General features: G+C 30.3%; 1 protein-coding gene across 2 annotated transcripts in view; it reads right to left on the bottom strand.

Annotated features, from left to right (window-relative positions):
• Positions 1 to 19,370, bottom strand: part of LOC145285809 (transmembrane protein 39A-like) — a 60,695-nt gene that overhangs the window by 22,709 nt on the left and 18,616 nt on the right. Inside the window, exon 6 of one of the 2 annotated variants that reach the window (XM_080134216.1) lies at positions 9,687 to 9,716. The exons of the other annotated variant lie outside the window; for it this stretch is intronic. Within the exon in view, the coding sequence (XP_079990342.1) occupies positions 9,687 to 9,716 (30 nt within the window). The remainder of the gene's footprint in view (positions 1 to 9,686; positions 9,717 to 19,370) is intronic. 2 annotated transcript variants of the gene reach the window in all.

Genomic DNA, 19,370 nt, shown 5'->3' with positions numbered 1-19,370 from the left:
TATTGTTCCACAGATGCTCGTGGAAAGAAACTGTCAATAAAAGACCCATTCCCCACTGGATTGCAAAGTTGATTTTGTACTCTATGAAGGTAGGAAAGAGTACTTTGAATAGCACCTCCCTAGACGTATCTGATTTTTATGCAGGTATAGAATTGCATTACTAGTCAGATATTTTCTGGAGTGATAGAATGATCCAACCATTTTCCTAGCATACTTTCATATCTCTTGTTAATTAAACTCAGAGTAATTGTCAATAAATAGTGAGAATTTAGTGAGATGAATGCTGATGAATATTGAAAAGTGATTTTTTTTTTTTTTTTTTTGCAAATTAATGTATATACGTTATTCATCGTAGATTTTTTAAAATGCTTCCCTATTAAATATATATAAGTGTATTAGACGGCTATAGTAATGTGGGTTACTGGTGTAAGATGTAGAAAATGAACAAAAATAAACAGATGGAAATCTTGTAGAATAGTGAAATACTGTACGTCTATGCAGCAGTTTCTCTTTTGAAACACTCATAGTTTTTTTTACACCTTATTTCTTTTTGACAAAGGGATGTTATCCCGAAATATCAAAGACACAAACCATCTCAATCCCAAAAAGCAGTAAGTTCCCATTTACTGATTTTACATGTGATGTTATATACAATTTTGAAAAAAAAAAAGTAAATAGATATATGGTATTTCACTATTCTACAAGATTTTCTACCTGTTTGTCTATTTTTGTTCAATTTCCACACCACTTTTTACATCGGTAACCCATATTGCTATAGCCTTCTAATACACTTATAGTTTATTTACCAGCAATGCTTCAAGCAAACTAACTTTCCCTTTTATATGCATATATATATCTGGAAAAACAAAAACATTTTTTTTTTAGAATAAGAGGAATGCTAAGAAAACTTCAGGTTTACTCTTATCAACAGCAAATAGCTTAAATGAATGTCAAATTTAAAAAAGTTTAAAAGTTTAAATAATTACTAGATAGTATTGAGTTAACTTTGTTTTGTCTTCATACATATATGCAACAGCTTTGTTAATAAATTATACGAAATAAACTTAAAAAAATGAAAATCTTTAAATTAATTCATAAAAATTAAATATTTGTTTAAAATGTTTCTTTGTTATGAGGATAATTTTTATATTTAGATTATACCACTGTTATCATTAACGTTATTCTCACTGTGGTACAATCGATGTAATCTCCAACCTTCTTCAGGTGAGTCTTGTCAAGTATTTTGAACTGAATGTTCTATTTAATAAATGCATGTAGATTGTTCTTGTTCTATCAGCCATGACTGGATAGAAATTTCAAGTATATTCTTAAAGTCACCCGTACTGAGGATTGAACCATCAATCCTCAAACGACTGTCACTTAGAGCTAGTTATTACTTAGAACTTTATCCGTTGTATGACGATACCATGTTTTTAATCCCATATACATATACCAGCGTCCAACAAGATGCACCTGAAGAAGGTTGGAGGTTAGATTGGTCGAAATGTGAGAATAATATTGAAGATGAGAATAATAATTCGAATAATACAGATCAAATATTTGTATTCAAAGGGCGAATATATTTGATAGGGATAATGAACAGAAATAACTTTAGCAAACAAAATTGAAAATTAGTGATGTGTACATACAATATCAGGACATTAGTATATATTGATTTACATTTTTATAATGGATCAAATAGAAAGAGAACAGACAATATAAACAGCTGAATGCAAAAGTGATTGGTTAAAAGTGATAAAAACGATCATAATGTACAGAAAACAATAGACCAAGCAAGAGAAAAAGAAAAAAAAATGGCCAAGAAAACTGGAGACGAAAAAGAAAAAACATGAAGCAACCCACACACATGAACAAAATAAAAACTCAACAACAAAAAAAAAAATATATATATATATATAAACAAGATAAAAAAAAACTGAAAACAAAGCTGAGGCATTGAAGAAAAAGAAAAAAAATGGAGTAAAACAAAATAAAATAAAATGTACAATAAAAATACAATCATTCAATCCATTCTGTTGCCATTCTCACAACAGGAAAAAGACGAAGAAGATGGTGCGTTGTTTGAGCAGGATAATTTTTGCCCACGTGATGCCTATGCAAATTAGCATGCTCTGTAAAATGTCCAATAATCTTTTCAGATAATATGATCATCTGATACGTCCATTATTAAACATCGGATAATACCTAACTTGTAAAGTTTTTATATTTCGTTATCTCTGATTAGACTTTTTTTTTTTTACCTTAATTTTCTTATCAATATGTTCAAGCTGGAGATGGGGCATCCTACCGAATGCCAAAAATTCACCCGCTAACTCAGATATCCCAACCGAGAGATCTTTAAGATTCCGATTGTCCCTTTAAGTGCAATTGTTTGAATCTGTCTGGCACTTGGTTCACCAGGTATATTTGCCAGGTAGTTTTTGAAATTTTTTTCACGAGTCCAGTTGCTCCTGTATTTACTGGAATAAGAGAGATCTTACTAAAATTCAACTTTTTCATGTGATACATATGACGTTGGTATTTTGTTATTTTTTTGGTTTTGGTTTTTTTTTTTCATCAGATTGTGCACCGACATGGGAAAGTACTTTCCTTTTTATTTATTTATTTTTTTTTTTGGTTACATAAGCACAGCCTTCCTCGCTTTAATTTCATCATCCCTTCTAGATATATTTTAACTTATTTAGTTTCATATCTTTTAATATACGTACAGAATTAGTACGCCGTGTTTGATTACTGGAGTGACTGGTGTTAGAATTGTGATTTGATGAAGTTAATTCAGTTAGGTTTCATTTCATAGAAATGATATGATGGTACATATTTATATGCAATGCAAGGATATTAATATAGAGTACTGGTATTATTAATATACATACTTTACTTTCAAACCAAAATGATAATATCTATTTCCCAAAAACCTCTGGCCTTGATGGAGGGGGGAGACTAAAATTTGCTATAGTTTCAAACGATCTGAAATAACAGCAAGAGGAGACTTGATTCCAAATATTTCTCATATGTAATATCTCCCCCTCTTTTGGAAATAGAGTACGCTTATAAATATCTCCAGTATCAAATAATCCATATACACTGTAAAATATACTTTATGTGTGAAAACCAAAGGGGAAAAATATTTGTTATTTCAGATCATTTGAAACCATAGCAGAAAGTTTTAGTCTTCCCTGTTATAAGAAGATATTGTATTTTATATATTGATCTTCAGTATTTACTTCAACAGTGCTCAAGACATGAGTAGAGCTAGATAGTAAGTTATGGAAATAACTAAGGTAATTAAGTTATATAGAATTTCAGCCTCATAGGGAATCATCAGGCTAAAAGTCCTAAAGATTTCCTACAAAGATGAAACAGACGGTTTTGTTTAGCTTAATTGCCATAAAGGTATATATATATATATATATATATATATATAACTACTTCATTTACTCACATAAAATTAATATACGAAAGTATAAATTTATGCGTAAACTTTAAGTATTTACTTCAAAAGTGCTCAATACATAAGTAGAGCTAGTTGGTAATTTATAAAATATGTATGGCGATTAAGCTACACTGAATATTCGGCATTTCATCCACTCTAGGATTCGTCAGGCTTATGCGTGAATTCTGTAGTTGTTTCTCGTTTTTATATGGTCCTCTTCTGTTGAGGATTTTAGTTAGCCAATCAGCTTTCTAGTATCCACCGCGCTCCTTCCTATCAGCCAATGGGCATGCATTTTACCGAACAAAGGATCTGTTTTAGAACTAGGTCAGTGGTTTAAGGCAGACGATTTTCCTCCTTTCTTTTTTTTTTTATATATATAAATATACATTTGTGTACACACATACATGCACACATACATACATACATACATATATATATATATATATATATATATATATATATATATATGTGTGTGTGATCGTTTATGTGTATTCATGTTTATTTAATTTATTTATTTGTTTGTTTTCTATTGTTTTTGTTAGTTTTAAAGCTGTTTTGTATCGCTATCCTAGAGTAAGTTTTCTTTTGTGAACACAGTTGTTTGCTATTTCTCGTCCACAGTTTAATAGATTTTGGGGTTCTTTAAAGTACAGGATAGCAAATTTTTCATGGAGGCATAATTTACATGGGTCATCTAAATGTCTGCACGTGGTAGCTGGTCTTATTATTTTCCATTCGACTACCGCTGAATGTCCGCTTTCTTTGAGTTCCCAGTATTTATTCGCTAGTGTTGTTTTTATACAGTGTTTTTTATTGTTGAATGTACTTCTGTGGTAATAGTATCGGGTTTTGAAATCTAAGGAAGTCATGCCTACATAATATTTCTTGTTATTCGGGTTTTCTTTCGCAAATATTGTTGCCTGATAAACTACGCTTTTTGTTAGACATTTATTTTGAACTGGGCAAAGTGTGCGGTGTCTACAGTTGCATTTATCTTGTTTGTTATTAGTATTTTTATTTATGGTATGGTTGTTCTTGTCCGGGGTTGGTTTGTTATTATTGTTACCATTATTGTTATCATTATTATTATTATTATTATTATTATTTCTGCGAGTGTTGGTTTTATTTTTGTCATGGTGTCTACTTTTTTTATTGTTTATTTTGTTGTTGTTTACATTGTTTTTATTTAGTATTTTGTTATTATGTGCTTTATCATCTCTAAATTTTCGCAACAACTGTAGGATAACTTTAAGGTATTTTTATTGAAGATTTTGTGTAAGGGGTTGGTTGCGGGAAAGTGTTTTTCAATAAGATCAAGAAATTTCTTGCCAAGTTTTGTTTTTAACATTTGATTGTATGGGGCCGTATACCAAATTATAGTTCTTTTTCTTCTATTTTTAATTTTATTATAGTTGTTGGTTTTTTGTTGCTTATATTTGATATCAATATTTTTGTATCCACTATTTTTTAGGGCTGTTTCGTAGATATTGGTTGACCTGTTAAATGCATTTTCATCGCTTGATTTATTACTGAGTCTACTTACGATCGAGTTAGGAATATGTTTTATAATGTATGGTGGGTGATTGGACTTATGGTTTACGTAAATTGAAGTAGCGTTATTTTTTAAGTATGGTTCATATGTGTTTTTATCTAAGTTTAACGTGACGTCCAGGAAGTTTGTTATTTTTATGTTAGCTGATACGTCTGCTTTTAGGCCTAATTTTTTCATTTCCTTGTGTATGATTTTCTTAAAGTTTTCTCCCTTGACTTTGTTGGAGTTTTTTATTATAGCTAGTCCGTCATCTCTATATAGGCCGATATCCGTATTATCGAATATGCTTGTGAGGGTATATAGAATGAATAATCCCACAAGATCTGATGCCTCTGCAGAATCTCTGGCACCCATCGCCAAATCAAACAAATTTTTCATTTTAGTTTTTATCCATTGGTTATTGTTATTTATTAGAACTGATTTTCTACATTTTTTAATGATGTTGATTTCTTCCGAGGATATATCAGTATGCCTCGGCAAATTCTAAACAAAGCGGACATTCGCCGGTAGTCGAATGGAAAATAATAAGACAAGCTACCACGTGTAGGCATTTAGACGACCCATGTAAATTATGCCTTCAGGAAAAATTTGCTATCCTGTACTTTAAAGAACCCCAAAATCTATTAAACTGTAGAAGAGAAATAGCAAATAACTGTGTTCACAAAATAAAACTTACTCTAGGATAATGATACAAAATAGCTTTAAAACTAACAAAAACAATAGAAAATAAACAAATAAATTAAATAAACATGAATATACATAAACGATCACATATATATGTATGTATGTATATATATGTGCATATATGTAATGTACACATATGTATATATATATATATATATAAAAAAAAAAAAAAAAGGAAAAGGTCTGCCTTAAACCACTAACCTAGTTCTAAAACAGATCCTTTGTTCGGTAAAATGCATGCCCATTGGCTGATAGGAAGGTACTAAAAAGTTGATTGGCTAACTAAAATCCTCAACAGAAGAGGACCATATAAAAACGAGAAACAACCACAGAATTTGCACATAAGCCTGATGAATCCTAGAGTGGATGAAATGCCAAATATTCAGTGTAGCTTAATCGCCATATATATTTTATAAATTACTATATATATATATATATATATATATATATATATATTATACACACACACATTAGCAGACCACCCGGCATTGCCCAGTCATAAAATACACTTAATTACAATATTTTAATTTATACAGATTTCGTATTTATTATTATAGAGACAATTCTCTATTGATTATTATATTGTACCCAATATATAGTGATTTTAAAAGTAAAAAAAAAAAAACTTAGGTGTCACTAGCTAGATTTGTTACCACCTGAGCTAAATCCGTGCGCATACAAAAGCTGTAAAAAAATAACATTGTTAAAGATATAGATGTATATTTGCGCATGTCTACAAATAATGTTTAGTCGATTTATGCCTGCCAAGTTTTAATTTTTTCCAATTTTGATCCCTTAACAGCTTTTTTACTGGCTAAAAGCCTAATTGCATTTATTTCACAAATCCAAATACCTTAGACATCAATTTTCAAGTCTAGACTAAAACATGACAGAAGAGTTTGCTAGAGACCATTCTTCAGACAAACAAACAAGGTCACTTCATATATATATATATATATATATATATATATAAATTAATGTTTTATTTTGTTTGTGTTATTGTTAACAGTTAGAACATTTAAATACATTTTAATAAGGATTAATTATTTTTATTAATATTTTAACAATTTAATATAATTTGTTGTTTAACCATTTGTTAATTTACAGCCGTCTGTAAGAAATACCGCATTAACAAGTAGTCGGTTGTTTGAAAGAAAATTACACCACGCAAACAGTTTTATTACTTGACCTCATATTGCAACTTTTCCTTCAAAATTATAAACATAACTATATTTGAAATTATTTCCACATGGGCAACGTGGGTGAATACCATATATATATATATATATACACACACACACAAGTTTTCTGGAATAATACTTCTAAAAAAAAAAAATGTAATACATGATTGCCTGAACCAGATACCTCTGAGAAATTTTGTGCATTGGTATTTAATTTTAATAACTACACCCTCCATTGTTTCGTTTTTTTCTTTTTGGTTTCTGTTTTGTTTATCTTTTATTTCATTTTATTTTTTTGCTTTTACATTAAATCTTTTTAAAAAGTCAATTTAAACAAGATGTGAGGATTGACCATATGTGATCACTCCATTTTGAAGTGCATTTGAATTTAGAGGTGATTTTGAATATTATAATATTTAATATTGCTTGAAATGAAAAGAAAGTATAAATGATAAATAAAGTTTTATTGAAGAAGTTCTTTTGACCTATTTTTTATTATTTGAATAGAATCTGCTGAACTCCATGATTTATTGGATATTTTCTCCTTCCTCAAAAATGTTCTTTGAAGATCAAGTGTTTGCTAATATGATGTTAGCAGTATTGTTTTTCAGGAATTTGGAGATGAAGACTTATGTTTTATTTGGATTATTTGAACAAGATGCACTTGGATAAGGTCAGAGGTTATACCAACCAAAGCAGAATAACATCCAAGATGAGAATAGAATTCCAAATAATGTTACCAGTGTTTTAAAATTGCTAAATGTTGAAATATACTAATAAAGAAAATAGTTTACATTGTGTATATTTATTGAACTGTAATTTTATTAATACAGACTAATAGGACCTGTGGAAATTCCACAGTTGTATTTTTCACATATAATATATTGCTGCTGGGCATTCTGTGGACGCTCAGCATGAGTGAAGACCCCGCGATATTATTGTATCCCTTTTGTTAAAACTGTAAAATTATTTATCTAAGTAATCTGATTAATGTAGTGTCAGAATATGTCTGGTTATTATAGTTTATCTCTAATATTCTTATAGGAGTCTATGACATATTTTCATTGTATGGACGTCTGGCGTGAATGGAAATCCTACAATATCATTATACTACCTTTAGATGGAACAGATACTACCCTGTGGATCTTAACCAGAAGACCAAGGCGGTATATTTTAGTTTCACATACGGCCCAAAAGTTACATCATTTATTTTGACTTCATTTTTTTTTTTTACATTGCATCTTCAGTGCTGAGGACATCCTATTAAAAAGGAAGATAAAAGTGATAACATACTACGAACATTAAATTAGTATTTAGAGACGTTAATTTAATGTTTATAGTATGTTATTACCTTCTATCCTCCTTTTTAATAAATACGATCTCTTGATTGAATGATTTATAATCTGGAAACCATGACACATATACGTACGTTAAAAGGTACTACGGTATTAAGATATGCTTTTTAGAAACGTGCAAACGTGGAAAATTGTGGAGTATTGAATCACGAAACAGGTTTCCATATTTGAAATTATAATTAAAATGTGATGTAATAAATATGAATACATTCGAGTTCCTCCTCACAAGAAGGATTGGCTCGTGTAAACCATAAATACAGATGGCTATAGCAGCCTGTGAGAGACTTCAATAGATATGCCAAAAGCTTAAAGGTTAAGCATATTACCAGCTATGACTATGAACAATCAGTCGTTAAAACAATTTACTAGATAGTATTACTCGATTACTGTAGCTAAAACTATTGAGCTACTGTACCTCTTCCAAGCCACCATTCACCCATGTATGGAGTATTGTTGCTGCATTTGCTACTAGTCTTTCACTCTAAGACAGGGTTCAAAAGAGAATCGCCAACCTAATAGGTCCCACACTGTCAGCTAGGCTTCAACCTCTGTTCCATCAACGAAAAGTTACATCTCTTTGCCTGTTTTACAAGTATTTTAACAGAAGGTTCTCCGACAAACTACAAGCCCTTGCATCCCCTTGACGTAAATAACCCCGACAAACAGCAAAATCCTACCTCTACACAGTAGAAGTCTTCAGATGCCAAAAAGCCTTCTAATAGTTTTCTTCCCTAGGACTGCTAGACTTTGGAATTTCCTTCCAGGTTCCTGCTTCCCGATCTGTACTGACATGCAGAAGTTCAAGTGCAATGTAAACAGACATCTTGCTGCTCAACTCCCTACATAGTATCCCTGCAAATTATGTCCCAGATAGTAATCCCCTACATCAAAGTGGCACTGTACATTGTTTGGGGTGAAAATGCAGTGTATATATATATATAATACATCATTAATTGTAATCCATCCAAATTGCCTGTTTGCAGAAGATTGTATAAATTCAAATCTGTTGTTAGAATGTTGGCACTGTATTTTTACCTACAATATATAAACAATCTTAATTTTTATTTTTTTAAACTAAAAACTAAATATTAAAGAGTACCTTTTGTATTAATAACTATTTCGATTGTGCAGTATTATTCCTTTTTCAATCAGGAATTTCCTGTCATTTAAAACTAAAATAAGCTTTATAAAAAGATTGTAAATTAGTTATTTACAAGTTTGAACATTTTTGTTTTTAGTAAAAAAAAAAAAAAAAAAAAAATTTTTTTAGAGTTGGTCAAAAAATAAAAATGATTACAATAAGAATTTGACAATGAAAGAGTAAAAAAAAAAAATGCGATAAAAAAACAAAAAAACAAAACTACAAAATCACAATGATCCTCACCGTACATCAGCAGTTGAAGGCAGTTAAGTTATAATAATCATAACAATGAAGGCGTTTGAAGATATGGACTTACCCAACAGGAGTCGCAATTGTTCTGCACATGCTAAAGAAGAGGGCCAAGAGAAAGAAAGGTTTGTTGGGAAAAAAAGAAAAATCATGAGTTAGCAATTGAGTGAATAACACCAACCATGTTGAACAGAACAAGTGAATACTATATGTGAATAAACCAACAACAACAACAAAAACCCTCTACATTAAAATAAAAACGAGAGTTGGAAGACGGAATTTTTTTATTTTTGCCATCTAGAATATGCTATCTTTCAAATGTGGTTATTTCTTTACAAATATCGTGTGAAGCATACTTTTCTTTTAATGTTGATAGACGAGCGACAAAATAAAATATCTCACTGTAAGGCAGAAAATTGATTAATATTTACGACGGATAATAATTAAAAGTATTTGGAAAACAGGTTGACAAATGAGACATTTTCATCTGCTTCATTTGAGGGAGAAAAAAAAAACAATGCATCAAATGTTGACAAATTTCTCCATTACATCTTTCTGTAAATTCAAATGTAAATGGATGATTGTAAGAATGAAATTTTAATGGTAGGTAATATTTTTAAAGCTAAGGTTACACATAATGAATAGATTGGACTTTTTTTGTTGTTTAAATGCACAACAGTGTTAAAAATATATAATTAATCGTAGTGATATGCAAACAGAATGGTATATATTATATATTAAAGTTGAACATTTTAGAAAAACAAGTAATACTATCTAATCTTTTATTAAATGAAAATAGTTTATTTTGTTTTTTTTAATTATATTTTTTCATTTTATTCTGAAATGTTTGATGGCATCCATTCTTATCAAGGATGTTCATATTTTGCCATTTTTTCCCCACTTATTTTGTTGGTGTTACTAAGTGTGTGTGGGGCGGGGGGAGCAGTTGTACATCCAATCTCGTTGAAACTATCAAAGTTAGATCCGATGTATTTGCATGATTGGTGTGCATATTGAACAGCAATTAATCACATCTTTTGAAAAAAATTATTTTGTAAAGTTAAATTTTAAAATGTTTAGAAAACCAAGTAATGCTGTATGATTTTTTTGTTTATTAAAACAAAATCATTTTTTGTTTTTGTCAAGTTGTTTTTGTCAAGTTTGTTGAGATATTCACCCTTATAAAGAAAACTTTGTTATTTTTTCCTCATTCTGTTGGTGTTGCTATGTTTGAAGGTTTTGGCTCATTGAGGAGAAAAATTTTATGTCCGATCTTGTTGACAGTGGTATCAAAGTCAGATCTAATATGTGTTTGTGTGGTTGTAGCGAATATTTTATAGAAGGATTTAGCCACGTTTTTTGAAAGCATTATTTTGTAAGGTTAAATTTTAAAATTTTAAGAAAACTTAGTAATGCTGTATTATTTATTAAATGAAAACCAGTTTTTCAAATTTTTTTTTTTTCTGACACTTCTGATAGCATTCACCCACATCAAAGAAAACTTTATTTAGTCATATCTTATTTTACCTTCGTTTTGTTGATGTTGCTAAGTTCAGTAATGGAGAGGAGGGGGGGAGTAGACATGAAAAATTGAATGTCTAATCTTGACGACTTATATCAAAGTCAAAAAAAAATAATTTAAAAAAAAAAATGGTTTTCATTTAATAAAAAATTGTATAGCATGATTTGGTTTCCTAAATTTTTTAAATTAAGCCTTATAAAATAATGCATTCAAAATAATGTGACTAATTCCTTCTATTCAATATTTGTTTCCATGATGCAAATATATCAGATCTGACTTTGGTAAACTCTTCCTTTTGTTGGCAGAAATAGTGCTCTGCTGATTGGTAAAGACAAAAGTTCTTTGAACTTCCTAACTTGCAATCACACTAGTACCTGCTCCACCCTTTGCTCCAATGTTATCACCAAGGTAACAAAACTTATGGACAGCCTCAATATCCTTGCCATCTACATATATTTTCTCCACATCTGAGTTCTCATCCATCTCCATTGTTCTTCTACACAAACTGATTATCATCTTTCAACCTAGCAGTAATTCCACTGCATTTTTTGTTTACCAGAAAAATAAAAACTATTCAATAAACCATTACTAGGTCATGGAAAAAAATACTAAAAATTACATTAGCAAATCATTTAAAGTTGGTGACAAGATATTTTTCAAATCTTATTGTAAAGTATTGGGTAGGATGGTGTCATCACAGAGGATTGGAAGACTAGTTGTTATGGCATTGAATGGGAAAATAAGAATAAGTTGTTACCATTTGAGCTATCATCAGACGGATGAGAAATAGTTAAAAATGAACCAACTTTAACATGTAAATATATATATTTGCATATGCGTACAAATAATGTTTAATCGACTTATGCCTGCCAAGTTCCAATTGTTTTTTTTAATTTTGACTCCTTAGCAGCTATTTTAAAAGAACAGTCCACAAAAAATGAAATCATTTGACCCGCCTTGCGCCGTTCTGCAACTTTGTCTCTGAGGAGATGCAATTTGAAAAAAAATTGAGAAAAACATAGCGAGTTTTATAAATTAGATTTATAACAAACAAACGAATATGAACACCTGTGTACTCCTGATCATTACCTTTTTTTTAATTTTTATAATTCAAAATTATGATACAAGTCAGTCTAACAGTGGATTTGTTGTACTGAAGTATGTTTCTGTTCAGTCCAAGGAGGTTCAGCATCGCAGGCCTTGCTTTCTCTTTAAGAATGGGGTTCGTTTAATGCTAATCGCCTGAGGCGCCCTTATCAAGGAATGCCGACAGAGCTACTCTAGGTGTATCAGAATTTTTGTAGGAATTTTTTACACCCCTAACACGAAACTGAATAAAATATAAAAATCTCGTAATTTCTCTGTTAAAAGTGGGTTGTTTATTTTCTTTATGGATTATACTTCCAAAATAAACTATTAAAGTTGTTTTAAAAGTAATAGAAAAATTTTTTTTTTAAAAAAACAGTAATGAATTTTCCGAACTCAATATTTTTCAATTTTTAAACTTTAAAAATCTATCAAAATTTTTCTATTGATTCTATTTTTACGATATTTTCAGGGTCAATGTGAAATTTTATGTTCTTTCCAATAAACCGAATATAATATTTTAGACAAACGTTTTTTTTTAAATTCACGCCCCCCCCTCATTTTCAAGTGTCTATTAAAAAGTAAATAATCAATTTATTCACCGAAAAGTAAATAATTAATTTATTCACAAATTGAAGAGAAAAGGTCAAATAATATATTCAAATTTAAAACAAAAAAAATGTAGTGTCTTTTAGAATTTTACCTGTAAAGTTTGAAGTTTAAAACCTTTTTTTTTTTTTTTTAAAACCACATTATTTGTTTTTTCTTTTTAATGGAACCTTGGTCCTTGCTCCTTTAATTGAAAAAAAAATTAGGGCTTGAATTACATTTTCGAGGAGTTATAAGCTTGGAAAGACAGGGGGTCGAATAATTCACGCCTCCCATTTTGAAATGTCTATTAAAAAGTAAATAATTAATTTATGTACCAAAGTCTTATATATCACAAATTGAAGAGAAAAGGTCAATAAATAATATATTCAAATTTAAAAAAAAAAAAAAAGTACTGTTTTTTAGAAATTTAAAACCTTTTAAAAAAAAAAAAAACACGTTTTTTTTTTTTTTTAATGAAACCTTGGTCCTTGCTCCTTTAATTGAAAAAAAAATTAGGGCTTGAATTACATTTTTCGGGGAGCTTGGAAAGATGGGGTGGAATTATTCACTATTTTCACGAAATTTCTGACACACCTAGAGATACTCAGACATTTTTTTATCATCCAGAGCGCGCGTATCCTATTGTGTTAGCTTTTCAAATCCACACTAGCTTTTCTGTCTCACTTCATGGCGAGGAAGTAAATAATACAATTTGGATTTTAATTGAATCAGGGGAAATAACTGCAAAACCATATATACAGTTATTTCCCTTGATTTCTTGAACTTTAGCTTTTTTTTGAATTTCGGTTACTAATTATTAATTTGATGTTTGGTGAAATATTTTTTTATCATAACCTGTTAAAAATCTTACTGAATCGGAATGTGTAAGATTTGTAAGCGTATCTTTGGTGGTTTCTGATTTTTTGTGTGCGACAGGAAGATAAAACAACTTTCATTTATATAATTTTTTTAACAGTTTGTGTTTGTACTTATTTAAGTGATGCTCAGCTGGGTAGAGGCATTGGTGGTTATCATTCTCCATCTATCTCTCTTCTTCAAGACATTCATGAATTCATTGTTGCTCATCACTAATGATGTTGCCCAGGTGTTCAGACTGTCCATGTAGGTTTCTCACTGTCGTCCTCTGCTTCTTTTACCCTCAATCTTTTCCATCAAACTAATCCGTTTTATTATGAACCTCATTTGTCCTTTTCATACTGTTCTTATTAGAGACTTTTCTGTGTTTGCCATTTCTAGTATCTTGATTTGTTTTCTTTTCTGCCGAGGATATCTTCAAAATTCTCAGGAAGCAAATTTCAGTTGCCTCCACTTTGTTCCTCGTGCTGTTGGTGATTGTCCAAAACTCACAACCATATAAAAGAAAAGATTATACATAAGTTCGGGGTAATCTGAATTTGGTGTCTATTTTAATGTTTCTGTTGGTCATGACTGATGACAGTTTCTTGAAGGTGTCTTTGGCTTGTGTTTGTATAGCCTTTTAAAATCTTGTCTTTATCTTTTTATATTTTTGTTTTTCACTAAAAAGTTGTTTTTTTTCTCTCAAATTAGATTATTGTATTTGTTATATCAATAAATATTTATTAATATTCAATATATCTTATTTTTTTATATTATTGCATTTCTATTATCAATACATATACCATTAATATTCAATGTATTAGGTTGAGAAGAAAGTTCTTGCAGAATTTTTAATTTTGATTTCAAATGATATATTTTCCAATAAGTTTTTGTTATAATACCTTTACTTTATATATCATTTTAAAAGAGTTTTCCGCTCTATCTAATCGTTTGAATTACAATAATTTTAAAACAATTATTTCTTCTTTTCAGAACGTCAAATACAAGATGGAAAAAAGTAAATTTGCACAATTTTCTTATTTCAATTCAAGCTAGGCTGAAAAACTGCTGAAACAGTCCGCGATATCAATGAAGTATTTGGCCCAGGAACCACTAATGAATGCACAGCACAATGATGGTTTAACAAATTTTGTGGCGATGTTAAGAGTCTTGAAGATAATGAGCAGAGTGGTCGGCTATCGGATGTTCATAAAAATCAATTAAGAGCCTTAATCGAAGCCAACCCATGCACAACTGTTCGAAAAATTGCTTCTGAATTAGACATAATGTGTATAACAATTTCCAACCACTTGAGAGATTAAAAAAACAAAAAAATGATAAATGGGTGCCCCAAGAATTGAATGACAACCAAAAGAAACATTGTTATGAAGTGTCATCTTCCCTTCTTTCACGCAACAAGAACGACCCGTTTCTTAACTAGGTTCTGACTTGTGATGAAAAGTGGATTCTTGATGACAGCCAGTGATGCTCAGCTCAGTGGTTAGATGCCAACAAAGCTTCACAACACTTCCCGAAAACAGAGTTGCACTAAAAGAAGGTGCTGCTGATCGTTTGGTGGTTGCAATTGGTCTCATCAATTAGTTTTTTGAATGCAGGCGAAACTATTACGGCAGGGAAATACTGTCAACAAATGAATGAAATGCATCAGAAACTTCAACAACACCACCCAGCATTAGTTAAAAGAAAAGGGCCAATTCTCCTCTACAACAATGCCTGACCATACATTGCTAAACTGACCTTGCATAAGTTGAACGAATTGGGCTACGAAACTGCCTCATCCACCATATTCTCCAGACCTCTTACCAACCAACTACCACTTTTTCAGGCATCAACAATTTTCTGTGTGAGAAATGCTTCAAAAACCTAAGCAATATAAAACATGCCTTAAATGACTTCATCACCACTAGAACACAACATTTTTATGTTACTGGCATAAATACACTTGTTTTGCGTTGGCAAACATGTGTTGATTCTGTTGATGCTTATTTCGATCAATAAATTTTTGTTTGAGTCGAGATATGTTCATATCAATTTAAAAGTTAAAAACCATAAGAACTTTCTTGTCAACTTGATAATTTATTTATTTTATTTTTTTTAGATTATTGCATTCATTATATCAATAAATATTCTATTAATATTCAATGCAATTATAAAATTCAAAATTACATTTACCCATGAAAAATAACCATTGTTTTTAGATAATTTTCTTTAAAAATTATCTTTGGAATTATTTCTAAGTGGACATTCGCAATTGACAATTTTTTCCCATGACAACTTTGTTATTCTTTTAGATCAGAAGTTTCCAGAGTACAAGTCATGGGACATATGCAGCCCACCAGGGTCTTTAATCCGGCTGGCAGAGCTCTTATGGAAAACATTAAAAAATTCAGAAAAAATTTTGAAAATGGAAATGTGTAAAAATAGTGTAGCGTTTTTTGTTTTGTTTTGTTTTTTATGCAGAAAAAGGATCAAAGAATGAAGTTTTGGAGCACCAGTTCCACTAAAAATCAAACTAATTGGCAAAACATTAAACACATCCTCTTGTACATGTATACTGCATCATTATCTTGACTCTGCTGTCGGCCTTCACATTTATTTGTCTTCTGCGCCTACGCATTGCATCCAAGACAAGTTTCTCTTTTTAAAAAAGGTTAGGGCTTACTTAATAAAGTCGAACTACTACAATAGTAACTTTTTAACAGACCCCTTCCTCATCGCATTATGATTATGATAGAAATGCACCAATTTCATGCTTCTAAATCTAATACTAACAAATAATGTTAAGAGTTGAAAGGATTTTTAAATGTTAATTTTTTAACAAAAAATTCTGCACCGATTCAGACTTTGGAAATAAATGGTCTGTTAATCCTGTTTTATAGTTATGTATTAGTGTACATGTTTCGGTTTCAACATGCTTTTTATCAAGCATCTGAATTACCTTTTTGTTTTGCTTAATACTTCTCCATTTCCACAACAGAAATATGCATTTTTATTTATTTAGCTTCCAACACATCTTAACCTAAGGTATGGGTCAATATAGTATTCTTCTTTCCAAAATTTCTGAAGATAAAACATTTGTCAATAGACTACAGTTATGGTTGTGAAGTGGCCTATAGTATAGGATGTTGTGATATGAATACAAATTTTAACATAATCAGTTTATATACGGAACACCAATAAAATTTGTATGAAACAAACATGGATCTATACAAATTTGGCAAGAGCTGTGATTCTTGACATAGCAAGGTAAGCACAGGAGCCAAGCTGGTTATTCAAGAGACCTTGATTCAGGTTCTCTACTAAGATGTGTAGATCTCTAGTTTTATAAGAATCAGCCCCAAACTGGTATGAGTCCAGACCAATATTGTGTCTAGTTATTTCTTTAGTCTTTTCACCAGCCTCTCCCTAAATATCACTATCTTTTATTTTCTTCAAATCAGAAATTTCACTGATCAGCACGCTTATCCTATTAAATTTTTCCAACTTTGGAAATAACCTCATATTATCTTGATTCTTCAGACGACTGACCTCCACTTTCTAATAGTTTCTATCCTTGGACCATTTGCCTTTGGAATTCCATTCTTGTTCCCGGCTGCACCAATATGCAGAAATATAAATGTAATGTGAACAAACATTTTGCTGCACAACATACCACATAGGATGTCACCTAATCACAATATCCCCTTACACCTCATAGGCAATATGCAATGTTTAGAGTGAATAAAAGTTTTTAAAAAAATAATTTAAAAACAAGGAAAGTGTGTTATAAAACCTAAAATCCGTCTCTTTGGGGCATGGCAGATGATGGTTACCTGTGAAGAGAGCATCAAAAATGATATGCAAAAAAACACTTCTAGATGAAAAAATACATGCTCAAACCAAAAGGTCACAGTCCTGTCATGGCCTGTAATGTTCATGAAACAAAACCAGAATAAATTATATGAGTAAAAAGAAAATGATTGTTGCAATTTGCAATATATAATAAATGTTTACAAAAAAAAAAAAAAAAAAAGTTAAATTTTACATTTTATTCATGTGTCTACTTAACCATTCTCTTCATTTGCATGTTTAAATTTCAAAGAAACTTATACAATTGTACATGTGGGTGGGTTCAATCAGAGAGTGAAAAATTATAACAAATTCTGGTAAATTCTGATAAAAGATTAAATTTTTTAGGAAACATTTTATTAATGAAAAGGACAAGGAAAAAAATGAAAAAAAATAACAAAATCTCATAAAAAAAACATCTGATCCTTTCCAGAAAAGAAACATCAGAAATGATAAAAAATTAAGAGAAGAAGAAATTTGTATGTTGGACATATGGATTTTGCAATAAGATAGAAAAAAATTGTAAGGTAAAAGTTTTAACCAATAAATGAAATATTTTTATTTTACTTCTACTTACGTCTCAATTCATACATCTAACATAGAAATTTCTACTTTTATCATCATAAAAGGATTTCTAACTTTTTTTTTTTTTTGTTATTATTTCTGACATTTCTTGGTACTTATGCAGTTAATGACCCATTTTTCCATGAATGTTTCCTTGGCATATTCCAACAGCTTATGTAAGCCACTGAAATGTGGCGAAATGCTCAGTCAATAAAAATCATCCAACCAGACAGCAATACAAATGTAATGTTAGAATAAAATATTAGTTTTAATTATGCAAAACTTTTAATCATTAAAAATATAATGTGACGTTTTTCCAAGTTCTATTTGGAAATCGGGGAAACCGATTGCAAAGATAATATATTGTGTGCCATCAGTTCGGAACACATCGTGACTGATTAGAAAAACTTCCTACAAGACATTTGCCAGGAACATTTCCTTAGAAATCCATAGCAGATCGAAGGCGAAACTTTAACCTTTCCCATAATAAGAAAGTTCTGCCAGGGACCACCTCCCAACCTTAACAGAAAAAAAAATTTTTTTTTTTACAAAATATAAAAAATAATCTTTTCATACAAATCCTTTGCAAAAAAAAAAAAATTTTTTTTAATTTATAAAAATAAAAAAATTACCAAAAAATATTTCTGAGAGAAAAAAAAAAAAGAAAAATGTTTTCAAAAACTTTTCCTACAAAACAAAAGACAAGTGAAGTATGCATGGTCCCCCGTGAGTACACAGTAAACAAGGCATAAAAAAAATGACTAAGTTTGGCATTCCCCCCCTCCCTCCCCATTTAGCTCCAAAAGTCCTCAGGGGATGTCAAATCCTGGTGAAAATGAACAAACAGTGCAGTTTTAGGCCTTAATATGTAAATTTGAGTCCTGCACTATGCAAAAAGAGAAATGACTAAGTCCATCATTTGCTCCCCCTCCCATTTAACCCCATAAGTCCCCAAGACCTTAACATATTTAAATTTGAGTTCAGCACCATACAAAATTACTAAATAGACATACACAGAAAATTTTGGACAAATATGGTAAAATAGTCCCAAAAATGGAGTGTTTTTATTAGCCCTAAAAGAGCCTAGGACACATCCAAGTGTTATCATGAAGTATAGACAAACAAAATTATATAGAAATCAGTTAGTTACAATTTTTCAGAAAGTTTTATAAAAATCTAAGGCATCAATTTTTTTTAATAAGCACAAAGTGTAAATTTTAGTCATTTTAACCCGAAAGGCACCCCTAGGGAGGCAACCGAAGTTTTCCTGGAAAATCCGTT

The sequence above is a fragment of the Euprymna scolopes genome, chromosome 10 (genome assembly GCF_053919585.1).
Source record: "Euprymna scolopes isolate OS-2025 chromosome 10, ASM5391958v1, whole genome shotgun sequence".
Lineage (NCBI taxonomy): Eukaryota > Metazoa > Mollusca > Cephalopoda > Sepiida > Sepiolidae > Euprymna > Euprymna scolopes.
Note: the sequence above shows the minus strand (reverse complement) of the source record. Positions and strands in the feature narration are given on the sequence as shown.